This window comes from Branchiostoma belcheri, unplaced genomic scaffold, assembly GCF_001625305.1.
Source record: "Branchiostoma belcheri isolate BF01 breed outbred unplaced genomic scaffold, Haploidv18h27 scaffold160, whole genome shotgun sequence".
In the NCBI taxonomy this organism is placed as follows: domain Eukaryota; kingdom Metazoa; phylum Chordata; class Leptocardii; order Amphioxiformes; family Branchiostomatidae; genus Branchiostoma; species Branchiostoma belcheri.
Genome location: NW_017803047.1, coordinates 517,910 through 531,788, shown reverse-complemented (window position 1 = coordinate 531,788; position 13,879 = coordinate 517,910). Strand labels below are relative to the sequence as shown.

Sequence of the window (13,879 nt, the reverse complement as noted above, 5' to 3'; positions counted from 1 at the left end):
AAGTCAAAATAATAATAGCAAACATAGTATAGTGGTAGTAGTATAACAGTATAAGTTGATCAAACAGTATTTGTATGTCTCCTGTTGCTTTACTTGACTTTCTTTGACACTGTACTTAATAGCAATTAGGATTTAGGATTCGGTATAGATTTTGCAAATAAAGATTATTTTAAAGATTACTAAATAAAGATTAAGAAGCCTTTTACAATTTCATCTTTTCTGCTTGTCACTGCCCTCTAGGCTGGTTTGTCTCCAATCATTGGCCGGGTGCAGAAGGAGGTTTGTGATCGATTTCACATGGACGTCAGCTTCATCACTGCCAAGAAGGACACCATGAGGGGTCTGCTGGACCACATAGACAAACAGTAACTGTCTCACTTGCCTAGAAATGCTTAATTTCTTTTGACAAGTATTTGAAACGATTATAATACACACAGCAAAAAAGAGCAGATGTGTAAAGCTGTGGAATGCACTACCAAATGAGGTTAAGGCTGTATCCGATGAGAGGCGGTTGAAGAGATTGTATATGTATGCAACTTAATGGTTTTTAATTATGATGATAGTTGTTATATTGAAATCTTTTAGTAATGGTAATATTACTTTTATACTTAGCCGATAATTTGCTCGTTCAATGATTTTAACTATAATTAGTACCTTGTCTGACATGTGACCTCAACGTGTATGTACATTGTACATTTTTAGTCATATGTGTATATTTGTACTGTGTGTAATGTGTATTGAGCCCTGGAAGATTAGCCCTAACGGGCTAAAGGGTATCGTAATAAACTGAAACTGAAACTGCTACTCAGGATCTGAGGAGCTTTCAAGACACACTGTCTCTTCATCAATCGGTTCAAATACTTGTCAAAAGTACATGTATGTCATCACCACAACAGTTTACTAATAACTTCAGTGCTGCAGTGCAATGTGAACCAGTCAGAATTGCCCTGAGGAAGGTGACAGGCGGTCACCAAAACGTCGGCTGAATAAAAGACTTGGTTGTGTAAAAAGAGTCTCTTCCCACATGTAGCTTTCACGTTTTCCTAACATTAATTCTCAGCCCTTGTTGTTTCAGGTACGGGTCCATTCCTGATTACCTGGAGTCTATCGGCTTTAGCAGGGCAGATCAGGAGCAACTCAAGAGGAACCTGAGAGCCTGATGTTGCACTGCTTTATAGCAATGACTACATGTACATAAGGCCACACCAATTCAATTTGTTGGTTCTCGGATTTTTTCAGAAAAAATATGAAGTGACAGGGCGAAAAAAAATAAAAATAAAAACAGGTCTAGGCACCCTATTATAGCCCCAAATGCTTCAATAAGAGCCATGAAGTCAACTCAAAAGGCTGGGTTGAAATTTAAACAATGAATTTTGAACTTTTAATCAAACTACCGCATTGATAGATGGAAAAATTGTAACAAGTAGGAAAGGACTTTCCTCAACTTTTTGTGGCAAAATAAGAGCATTTCTGAGTTGATTCAGGACCAGAATCTTTTTTTTTCTTTGCAAATCAGAAAAAAATGAAGAGGCAAATCTGAGAACTAACAAATTAAATTGGTGTGGCCTAAGGATCCAAATGCTAGCCTGACTACATCAAACTAAGAGTTTGGAAATACACAGTGTACTGCTGGAACAGTATATAACTTAGATTAGTGACTAATTTTACGCGTTAAAACTAGAAATTTTAAAGTAACATTTGCAAAGCAAAAGCATAATGTTTACCTTCGCATATGGTCTGCTCTGTTAATTCTTACTCAAACACATTCACATACACATATATGGTGACAGGAGTCTAAATCCCTCCCACTATGAAATTACAACATTATGTAACCCAACACCAGTTACCATGGTGAGAGACAGTCTGGTTCAGTCAGGTCAGAGGTCACTGTTTGGAGAAGAAGAAGAAACGTAGCAAAAACAATATGTCTTCCTTCAGTAAGCATAAATAGAGAAAAATGGAAGACAGATAGTTAACCTTGTCCTGCAGAGCCCATATACATGAATATGGGTTGCATATAAGTATCATCTATGTAGCACCCTGTATATGTATGATTTGGGGGTATTTCTCATGCAACGTATCACACCGCAGGGAAATGCAATGAATTTGGACCTAACCACCACGGGGCACAAAAAGTCAAGGGTCTATGACTTGGCTGAAGACATCAAGTTATTTGAGAATATTGTGTAAAAAAGGTTAAACTAATTTACAAATCCTATGACATGTTCTGTATATACAACTATCAGATCAACTACTGATCTCACATGTTGACAGTAAAGACTAAAGAAGCATTAGGACAAGAATCCTTGAAACAAATTGCTTTGATATCGATAGGCTAAAAACTGACAAATATTAGTAACTATAGCAATAGAATGTCAGTCACAATTTCTTAACATTAAAATGTGACTACTGTCAAAGCCATTATGCCATGGTAGTATATAGAAATTATGTACAATACACCTTCCAATTATTATATCTGCACCATAGATAAGTAGGATTTTGCACTTTAGGATAAGCGGAAGGATTTAGATATTGATATTTATCATTAAGAATTGTTCTGTTTTTATTGCAACAGAATAATAGAAAAGCAACATATCAAAATAATGACCTAATACTCAGGTACATGTATATCTAATTGTTGCCTTTAATAATTGCAATTTGATGTTGTGTCTAATATTATAATAAGATTAACTTTAATAGACACAACATAAAAATTAGATTTTTTCCACAAGGATGCAGAACAGACCAATAGAAAGGAAGGTCTGTTTGTTTGTTTGTTTGTTTGCTCCCAACAAACAGAAATCTGTGTGTGAGCAACAATGTTTGTTCACACTATACCAACATGTATCTATGCAGAAAGTTTTGGAGACTTCACAAAATGTATTTGACAGCTCAAATATAGTTTATTATGGCTGAACTGAACACCTGAATTTTTTCTCCACAGCTCTCAATTCAATTTTTATCAAGTCTACAAAAAGTGATTTAGTCCCTAATTATATGAATGAAGTGAATGATATAAAATAAAACTATATAAAAACACATACTTAATAATATAAATTATTAAAAGAATCTAAAGATCATATAGATAGACAAACTGTCAACGAAAATTTTGCTATGTATAATATATGGGCAGGCCTATGCAACAGCCATATGCAGGACTTTTTTTAAACAATTTGTTGATAGTATATCAATTATTCAATTATACATAGTTTACATACATATAGATAGAAGGTTTGATTCTTTCCTTCCATTTGTATGCTTAGAGATGCCAAATCTCATAGATGTCAAGTTATTATCCAATGTAGTCTTAAACAAGAATAGTATTCATTTTCATACTATTAGATAATTTGCAAATTCATGGAACTCTTATAGGTCTTTTGAGGTGTTAATTTATGAAAATTTTTGACTAAGTTATTGTTTGTTAAATGATTCATATTTCTATTATAAATGTCATTGTCATTCATTTTCATTGCGATTTTATTTTACTGATTGTAATTCTTGACTATGGTGATAATGTCATGATTTATGTGTATGTATGTGCATGTATATGATAACAATTGACAAGAGAAGGTGTAGTATATTATTATCGCTCCTCAATTGTTACAAAATGAATTATTTAAATATATGAGATGCTTAAGTCATATTTACTAATACATGAGCTTGAATGGTCTTATTCACATATTGACGACACCCCTTACCTTATACAATATGTACTATTATCAATTAATAATATATAAGGCCACACCGAGTTAATTGTATGCATGACATCCTCTGAAGACCCACAAACTAGTGCGCGTGGGGGAATAAAAAAATTCCGGCCAAAAATAAAAATGCTACTAAACCACAGGAATACAAAGCTTGTATTGTGAATTTGCGGCAGTACATAGCGACGTATACGACAATCCGGCACATGCTGGCTTTTTGCAGAATTTATGAATCGGCACTGTATATGTATGTACTGAGTTCTTGAGTCGTGAAGCTTCGGTAGCCTGGGTGCCATCCTCCAGAGTTACCAGCTCCGTATTGTCGTTAGCTACCATGGACTACCCAGGCCTATAGAGCCAGGCCAGAGCCTCGGAGGATGTAATTTTTTTTTAGAACAGGCGAAAATCAATGCGCGTGCGGATGTCATCCATAAGATTGAATCGGTGTGGCCTCATAGCTTTTGCAGACTGCCTGATTGGCTTCTTTAGCAGCTTTACACCCCAAATATCTGCTTGGAGATTAAATTTGTGGGTAGAAGGCTACCACGTCATTCACAGTTTTCCTCATTCCCAGGATGTATAGCTCCAGTGGGTAAAAATTCCCATGTTGCATAGAGCCAGGCCGTTGGAATTATGTGTTCCTGTTGCGTTTTTACGTACATTATTTGATAACAGAGTCTGAAATAATGGAGGTTGCCAACTTAATAATCATATACTACAACATTTCTTTTTTTGAAAGTCCACCTATGTTGGTAGAACTGCAATTTCCAACACAATAAATTGGACTCACCCAAATTTTCGACTGTACAACTCCAGTCTTTGTCAAGGAATGAGCAATCCACCGCTTCCGTGACGTCACGCAGATAACACGTGATTCTGTGAGCAGTGGATCATAGGTTGCAGAAAGTCTGTGGCGCCCCCCGTCTCTGTTGAGGTATGGTTGTAATACCCTGATGTAGATAGCCTCTTTAATGCCTCGTGCAACATTTCTTGAATTATTTCTAGACATCAATAGTAACTTTTGTATCTCCTTTTTTACTACGCCTGTACAACAGCATAGTCCCACCTACAGCAATATATGGGGGCCCACATGCCCTTTTCCGTAGAGCATATAATCAGCCGTTTTGATTCTACTAGAGCGTATACTAATTCAACGTAGAGGCTAATTGGCGCATTTTGCGTAGATCGTTTTTGCCGTTTTGATTCTACGTAATGCGTTGTAGCCACTTGGAATTTATCCTAAAGCGGTTATCGAGAAGTTTCCTGAATTCAGCGTAATACGTAGCTAGCTCTCAAAATTTAGCGTAGAGCGTTGACGGGAGTATCGCTATATTTATACATTTAATAAATGAATTAATTAAATAAATGAATTAATGAATGACCTTATTGTACGTTTGTGCTCTAACAAGCTAGGTACAGGCCATGAATAAACAGGGAAAGAGAATACAGCAATTAAACTATACATACTAATGTGCACGTGTCAAGAAGCGAGAAGAAGTTGAAACTGTAAATAGTAGATCACCTTAGTATGTATGTTATTGCTGTATTCTTTTTCCCTGTTTATTCATAAACTTGACAAACCATGTATCATTAGCTCATGTTTTATTGATCTATTGATACATGGTTTGTCAAGTTTCATTAGGAATGCGAATTTTTCTATTTTGTCTAAATGTCTAAAACTTGCGAACTTATATACTATATAAGTATAGAGGGACTCCCTATCATTTCTATATAATGTACAATCCACTACAAAATGGCATTCATCCTCAATATCATCTAGATTACAACATTGGCAGATCATTTGCATATTTATAACCCAAATATTCCCTGTTCACTGGAAAAAGCACACGAATTCCACACTCCATTTGTTGTCAAATTCAACCTGCATTTGTCTCTTAATTTTGAACATCGTTGAAAACGCTCCAACACCTCAAAACACAAAAAAGCAAGTTATTTAACGTCAAGGTTATATCAACCCCCTGGCGCCATGCACCATGGGAATTGAAAAAAGGTGAACGCTGGTTAAACATTAATGCTCATGCCTGGTTAACTATTGGTACAAATGTATTGGCTAATAATTGGCCAAACAGAACAAACATCGCACTCAACGAGCCTTTTGGTCATGTTGCCCTAGGATCAGTTCTTTTTCAGCTACGCCAGTAGTGGCTGTTGCTGTTGCTAGGGACAGGTCAACTACATGTGTGTGTATAGTGTCTTCTTCTCGGTTCAGTGAACGTTGTGATGTTCACGCCATTTTGTTGATATGGCAGGTGACCAGTAGAGGAAAGAGCGTTCCGGCTTGTAGAACTGTCCATCCCGAGAGAGTCCTAGGCCACCCGGACATGAAAGTACGTGCTCCTCCCTGTGCAGGTAACGGCTGATTTTAACTTGGTCACCAGATAGCCTCCTATGCAGGCCCCGCGGCGGTGGAATGGAACCTTCTCTCGGCGGCTATGTAGGATGGCCGGCTACATTAAAAACATGCGTTTAAAACTCTTCCCCACCGCCGCGGGGCCTGCACAGGAGGCTAAGCTTACCAGACAGACAGAACTCAGGATTTTAACTCCTTAGTCTGTATCCTATCTATGGTACCATTTATAACACCAGGTTTTCTACAGACCTATTTATAGCTCCCGAGTCTTTATCCTCTATTTCAGAATAATGAATCGAGAGCTAAAATACGTCTGGTATTAAACCAGTCTAGGCAGCTGTCTGGGTGACCGAGAACTCTCTCTTGCTGGCCAGTTCTAACCGTTACGCTTTTGCCCAGACATCTGCTTGGAGACTACCATTTTGGATAAACAGGTTTCCGTCGTGTACACAAGAATAGAATAAGAAATACCTTTATTGTACATTCATGCCACGACGGGCTAGGTACAGGTCAAGACTTAACAGACACATAACAAACGTATATAGAAAATTGGAGACAAAAGATACACTACTTGACTTAGACATACATACATGAGGAACTTAGAAGGGTACTATACTAGGCTACTATACAATGTGCTATAGTTACTGAGTTAATACAGAGTGGTCATGACTCGAGAGCTAAAATAGGTCTGGTATTAATTTAAAACCAGGCTATGCAGCTGCCTGGGAGACTGGGAACTCTCTCTTGCTGGCCAGTTCTAACCGTAACGCTTTTGCCGCCAGACATCTGCTTGGAGACTACCATTTTGGATCAACTGGTTTCCCCCGTCGTGTACACACGAAGCAATGAGCATGTATATATAAAAGGGGTCACTCGTGATCACGCAACAGACAACTCGGGCGACTTGTAAACAGAATTTCCGGCATGCAAGCAGCTGACAATACCCAGTGTGCAGCTGTACACGCTCTTTACATTTGATTCTGTCATTCCAGCACGTTCACTTGTCTGAAAACCCACACAAGTTCGGAGGCCGAGGTGAGGACACATGGTGAATGTCGTCCAGTGCCAAGTGTTTCACGTTTCAGGTTAGCATTTACGTTCTGAACCCTATGCAACAATTGAGGACGGCCCATAGTTAATGATCGACCTCTCTACCAGACTTTGGAAGCTGCTAGAAAGCGTAGAAATTGGCCAAATAGACAAACAAAATGGTAGCTGGAAATGTCCTTTGCAGACCAACTCACCTGGCATTTTGTCTGTCTAGATCTATTTGGCCAATGTCTACCATTTCAAGCTGCTTCCGAAGCCTGATAGAAGATAACATATTCCGAAATATCGTTGCTAGGATATAGGTCGGAACATAGTGGTGTATACGTACTATTTACTGCGCAAGATGCACACCCTTGTCCTGACATTTATTACGCAATATTTTCAAATAATTAACCAGGTCATATTCCCTTGACTTTTCTTGCCCTGTGGTGGCGTAGTTACTTCCGCACACGTTGCGTTTAGCTGCGGTGGGATGTGTTGCACGAGAAATACCCCCGAATTGTACATATATATAGTACAGGGTACTGCTATATATAGATGGTACTGTATGTGCAGCCCATATATATATATATAAACATATATATATATATATATATATATATTCAACAAGGGAAAGCAATTCTCTACATTGATATAACTATAGTGTGAAGTGACAACAGTTGGTTAGCTATCCCCTACATTATTGGTTGGGATTTTTAGTTGCATAATGCAAACTGTTGATTTTCAAGACAAAAAGAAGCGTTTATGCCCCGCATTCCAATGCTGGTGCAGGAAAATTTTACATACCTACCCCAAAACACTTGAATAAAGTTCATACTGTCAATATGGCATGGCTTTGTACAGGTGTTAATTGAGTTAACCCAATCAGATCCGAACAGCCAATCAGAAAAGAGAATAGAGGAAAGCTGCATGCCTATTGGTTGCCTGCTCTACATGCCATTCTGATGACTCATGCCCAAGTATGGTAACACACTGCTATAGTACATGTAGTATAACACAGCCAAAAGCTCAAATAAAACCAAAAAAGGGACGCCTGTATCACAAAAATGAAAAAAAAACGACCTGGGGGTATTTGCCCACTCTACCTTCATGACAAATTTCATATTATTTGGCCCCAAAATGAAGGAGTTGAATCAAAAATGGCAGGAGGAGGAGAAGGAGAAGAAGAAACGTGAGAAGGAACATATATAGACAGGTATAACGATGTCCTCCCAACAACCTCTGCTTTGAGAGTAGGTCATGGTAGTTCAGCCGTTTCGAGAATCATGCCTTGGGCAAATCCGTGTCCTTTGACACGCACTGGGTAGGCGGAGACTACCGATTCGGAAGCTTTAGTGTGTTTTTTATAGCCTATGCCAGGCTTGGGGAGGCGTCTGGAAAGAGTAGAAATCGGCCAAATAGAGAGATAAGCATGGCAAGGGAGTTGAGAGAACAGTTCGCCGCCAAATGTTCTCTAAACGGACAAACTCCCTTGGCATGATTATCTCTCTATTTGGCCGATTTCTACTCTTTCCAGCCGCCTCCCCAAGCCTGGTAGAGGCTATGTTTTTTTACTGCTTTTTCTTTAAAAACCAAATTAAATAACATAAAGAGTACAAAACTCAGTGGTGGACAACTATTGCAGATTGCTTATTTTATTTACACTCCAAGCAGAGGTTGGTGGGGAACATTGTTACATTTCTATATGTTGGGGTAGCAACAGACACAGAGAAAAAAACGCCGCATTTATAGAAAGGTAACAGTCTTCCCCACCAACCTCTGCTTAGAGAGACAATTTTAATTAGTCTCACCACTGGAAAATAAGAATATATTCAATAAAAAACAAAGAAAACAAACAATAAAACAGCAAACTGGTGTCCCAAAACAAAAATGACAGTTAAAAATGGATCAATATGTGAAATTAAATGGGAATAATTTACTTTAGTGTTTGGGGGAGGAGTAGTAGTCTTTTTATCATATTGTTTTCCTGTTTTTAGCCCCGCCATCTTGTTTTTTTTCGGCGCCTACAACAAGCAGGGATCACATCATGAAATAAAGACTAAGCTTTAACTTCCAACACTTAGATTACAGAATTGGGACTTACCCCAAATTTTCGGTTGACTCCATCAACCTTGTTCACGGAATGGACCCGTCTACCCTTGGAACGTGACGTCAGAGACACGTAATCTGAATCGGACTTCTTTGCAAGAGGAGTGAAGGAGGCGGTCTACATAAGAGCTCACAGACCTACCCTGAACAGAGACGGCGGGCGACACAAGTTATCTGGCACGTATGACCCGCTACTACGGTCACGTGTCTCTGACGTCACGTTCCAAGAGTAGACGGGTCCATTCCGTGAACAAGGTTGATGGAGTCAACCGAAAATTTGGGATAAGTCCCAATTCTGTAATCTAAGTGTTGGAAGTTAAAGCTTAGTCTTTATTTCATAATGACTTGTACCAACATAGATGAACTTTCATGCAAGGGATTACATCGATTTTACTACTTCTTAAAATTCCCTTCAACAGGTGTCTTCAGGGAGTCTGAACTTCACAAGAAAATGTCTGAAGATGAACGCCACAAAAGAAAATGAACGCGTTTAAAATCGGTTACAAAGATACAATCAAAAGAATCGGTGCCATCGTATACGATAAAAGGACAAGACACATCGCCATATTATTGTGACAATGTCAGGTTTGCTCAAAAACGTCTTCTGAGCTATCCAACTATAAAACGGTTACGATGTCGCGCCTTGTGTACAAGTGGTCGATGGTCAAATTTTACATCTTGGTGTTCTGCGTTGTCTTACCCGCCCTGTGTCACAGGATGTACTTCTCTATCTATTACAATCAGTACCTACACATGAGAGGTACGGACCCGAACACTTACTCTCGGAGAGTCAACGATGAGCGAAGAAGACAGGCCGAAACGTTTCTTACTTCTAAAATAAAAGTTGGATCTCCGAGCGCTCTCTCATTGGATACACAGTCCGATGGTACGAGGGTAGCCGTGGGGTTTGTCACAGTGAACCGGCAGCCAAAAATGCAGGACGGTAGCGTGTATAACCCCGGATACCTCCTCCAAACTGTGGCGGCGATACTGCAAGATCAAGAAAAGTCATCTCTCAGGACCCGTCTTCTCGTTTGTAACGTGGATTCCGACCCGCTATCTAATTCTGATGCCGTCTTCTTGTCCTCCATTGTGCCTGTTGTGTCAAAATACCAAAAGGCAAATTTGCCGACGAAACCGATGTCTTTGCCAAGAAGACTTCAGAAAGAAAAGGACGACTACGTTTACTGTTTGAACCAAACACTCGCTTACAATTCAGAGTATGTTCTTATCATCGAAGACGACACTCTAGCAACACCCGGGACCTTAGATATCATTGAACACATCATACGGACTAAGCTCGAAAAGAAATACCGCGGTTTTGAACTGACAGAAAATAACTACACAAAAACGATCATCAAGCTGTTTTCTCCGCAGTACATTCAGCGTGACTTCTTCACTACAAAACCGAAACGAATCGTCATCAATATATTAGAACTTGTTGGTATCGGCGTTGTAGGCGCATCAACTATTAGTTTTGTACATTTCCTTATAGTTCAAACTTGCAGAAAACCCTACGTGTTCTGCAATATGTTCTTCGTTGCAAATTTTGTCTGTTGTATTCTTGTGGCTGTTGCTATCTCAAGGCCACATCGTCTGGAGCTCAGAAGAATATCAAAACAATTGTATCTCATGATTGATGCCAACGACTGTTGCACGCCAGCAGTTTTGTACCCCAGGGCCGCTGCTATGGAGTTGAAGGCTCACCTGCATGCCGACAGGGAACATGACAGGATACCATTGGACGGTGTCATGGACGATTTTGTGAGCAGACGCGGGTACAGACAGTTCGCTGTCGAGCCTAATCTATTTTCTCACATAGGACAGCACTCCTCTCTTCACTCCAATTCAAGACTTAAGTTTCTTCAAAACTTTGTATAAGGTTGGAGATCAGCTTTCGAAATACTGTATCTTTCTATATTATAGGCATCCAATGTAATTCCAGGGAGGTAAAACTGTATTTTCAAAATCAATTTTATGGTCATTCTGTTAATGTAGTAAGTTAATTCTATCCCATAACTGATCTGTGTGAGGCAAAAATGCGATGCTTGTCTAAAAGAAAGAAAACGTTTGCATGTTCAATAGTTTGTATTTTAGACTGCTTAGCTTATAAAATTACAGCTATTTAGGGGTGGTACCAAAAAAAGAAAGGGACGTCTTACCTAGATTGTTTCAGTTGGGCTATTTTAGATGCCTTAAGTATGAAATGATGACTAAAACGTTCTAAGAAATGACAGTAAATGTAATTATCAGACAGATTTCCTCGTCCAGAATAATTTTGTTTCTTGTTTTGCCACGCTGAAATTACATCAGGCCACACCGACTTAATTTTATGGATGACATCAACGCGCGCATTGGTTTTCGCCTATTCTCAAAAAAAAAGATCACGTCCTTCAAGGCTCTGGCCTGGCTCTAGGCCTGGGTAGTCTATGGTAGTTAGCGACAATATGGCGGCGATAACTTCAGTGGATGGCACAGAGGCTACCGAAGCTCCACGACTCAAGAACTCGATCAGAACATACCTACAGTGCCGATTCATGAATTCCGCAAAAAAACAGCATGTACCGGCTTGTCGTATACGTCGCTATGTACTGCCGCAAATTCACAATACCAGCTTTGTATTCGTGTGGTTTAATAGCATTTTTACTTTTGGCCGGAAGTTTTTTTATTCGCCCGCGCGCACTAGTTTGGGGGTCTTCAAAGAATGTCATCCATAAAATTAACTCGGTGTGGCCTTACAACTGTATACTGGTAGTCTCGATCACCCTACGTCAGTTCACCAAAGGTCATGACCAAAGATCTTTCAAATAACATCTGCTTCTTTAATTGCTGGAAGTTGCGTGCGAAAGAATCCGTACTGACATCATTAAACTTTTAAATGGTTCCATATGGCACATCGTAAAACGTGTACCTCAATGACGCAAGCTAGGGCCTTAGTGCGTCATTGGTAAGGCCATGTTGATTTGATTATATGGATGACATCCTCTGGGAATCCCAAAACTGATGCGCGCGTGCAAATAAAAAAAAAATTGCAAAAAAAAAGTTGCTTTCATTATGAAATCTACCGTAGTTGAAGAAATGACACAGAGTATGGTTTGGCGAATAATCTGCTAATCAAATTCATTTCTTTACATTTTCGTCTTTTTTTAGGCATTCTATATAGCTACGACATTGGTGTCATTTTTAAATATTCTTTTTGCAACTTACGGTATATATTTGCTTCTTTTGCAACTGTTTTGTATGATTTACAGTATGGTTGAAAACATTTTTTTGGAAACGGCCGAAAATTCATGCGCGCGCGGATGTCGTCCATATAATCAAATCAACATGGCCTAAGTGACGACCATGAAAGATTTATGTAAGGACAGACACAAACGTCAGGTCAGTTGAGGTCAGTGGAAGCATGATGACAATAGAAGGTTGTGTTGAGTTATTGCCTGTACGTAAGGCCACACCGACTTAATTTTATGAATGATATCCGCGCGCGCATTGATTTTCGCCTGTTATTAAAAAAAAGATCACGTCCACCGAGGCTCTAGCCTGGCTCTAGGTCTGGGTAGTCCATGGTAGTTAGCCGGGCACCCAGGCTACCGAATCTCGACGAATCAGTACATACCTACAGTTCCGCAAAAAAAATGTGCCAGCATGTCGTATACGTCGCTAAGTACTGCCCCAAATTCCCAGCTTTGTATTCCTGTGGTTTAGTAGCATTTTTATTTTGGGCCGGAATTTTTTTATTCGCCCGCGCGCACTAGTTTGGGGGTCTCCAGAGGATGTCATCCATAAAATTAAGGCGGTGTTGGCCTAAGGACAGACAAAAACGTCAGGTCAGTTGAGGTCAGTGCAAGCAAGATGACAATAGAAGGGTGTGTTGAGTTATTGCCTGTAATTTTGCGTCCTTAAACGCCTGTGGGTAGGATTAACTATAATTGATTGTAATTACTGAGGGGCGCCGATCTCTACCAGGCTTGGGGAGGCGGCTGGAAAGAGTAGAAATCGGCCAAATAGAGAGATAAGCATGCCAAGGGAGTTTGTCCGTTGAGAGAACAGTTCGCCGCACTTTGAGAGAACATTTCTGGGGTGTGGCGAAATGTTCTCTCAACGGACAAACTCCCTTGGCATGCTTATCTCTCTATTTGGCCGATTTCTACTCTTTCCAGCCGTCCCCTGAAGCCTGGTAGAGGCTACAACCACAAAACAATTACACTGCAAATAAGGCCACACCGCCTTAATTTTATGGATGACATCCTCTGAAGACCCACAAACTAGTGCGCGCGGGCGAAAAAAATTTAGACCAAAAATAAAAATGTTGCTAAACCACAGGGATATAAAGCTGGTATTGTAACTTTGCGGCAGTACTTAGTGACATATGCGAGAAGCCGGCACATGCTGGCTTTTTATATTAGCGGAATTTATGAATCGGCACAGTCTTGGTCTTGAGTCGTGGAGCTTCGGTAGCCTGGGTGCCATCCTCCAGTTACCATCGGCTCCGTATTGTCGCTAACTACCATGGACTACAGGCCTAGAGCCAGGCCAGAGCCTACAGCCAGGCCAGAGCCTCGGAGGACGTAACCTTTTTTTTTAGAACAAGCAAAAATCATTGCGCGCGCGGATGTCATCCATAAAATTAAGTCGATGTGGCCTAATACAGATGAACTTTCATGCT

General features: G+C 39.8%; 2 protein-coding genes across 3 annotated transcripts in view; both read left to right on the top strand.

The window, feature by feature from the left end:
• The window catches only part of LOC109466214, a 4,834-nt gene extending 3,608 nt beyond the window's left edge, over positions 1 to 1,226 (top strand). Inside the window, exons 4-5 of the mRNA XM_019763881.1 lie at positions 241 to 365; positions 1,076 to 1,226. Of these exons, the coding sequence (XP_019619440.1) occupies positions 241 to 365; positions 1,076 to 1,160 (210 nt within the window). The 3' untranslated portion in view covers positions 1,161 to 1,226. The remainder of the gene's footprint in view (positions 1 to 240; positions 366 to 1,075) is intronic.
• Positions 1,227 to 6,879: 5,653 nt separating this feature from the next.
• Positions 6,880 to 12,199, top strand: LOC109466233 (transmembrane protein 246-like). 2 transcript variants are annotated; one of them, XM_019763906.1, is made up of 3 exons: positions 6,880 to 7,160; positions 9,633 to 11,136; positions 12,165 to 12,199. In XM_019763906.1, exon 2 carries the CDS (start codon positions 9,847 to 9,849, stop codon positions 11,092 to 11,094), a length of 1,248 nt encoding a protein of 415 aa, XP_019619465.1. In that variant the 5' UTR covers positions 6,880 to 7,160; positions 9,633 to 9,846; the 3' UTR covers positions 11,095 to 11,136; positions 12,165 to 12,199. The 2 variants fall into 2 exon arrangements, with proteins under 2 accessions (XP_019619465.1, XP_019619464.1); XM_019763905.1 differs by lacking the exon at positions 12,165 to 12,199 and having other exon boundaries at positions 9,633 to 11,460.
• Positions 12,200 to 13,879: the final 1,680 nt, after the last annotated feature.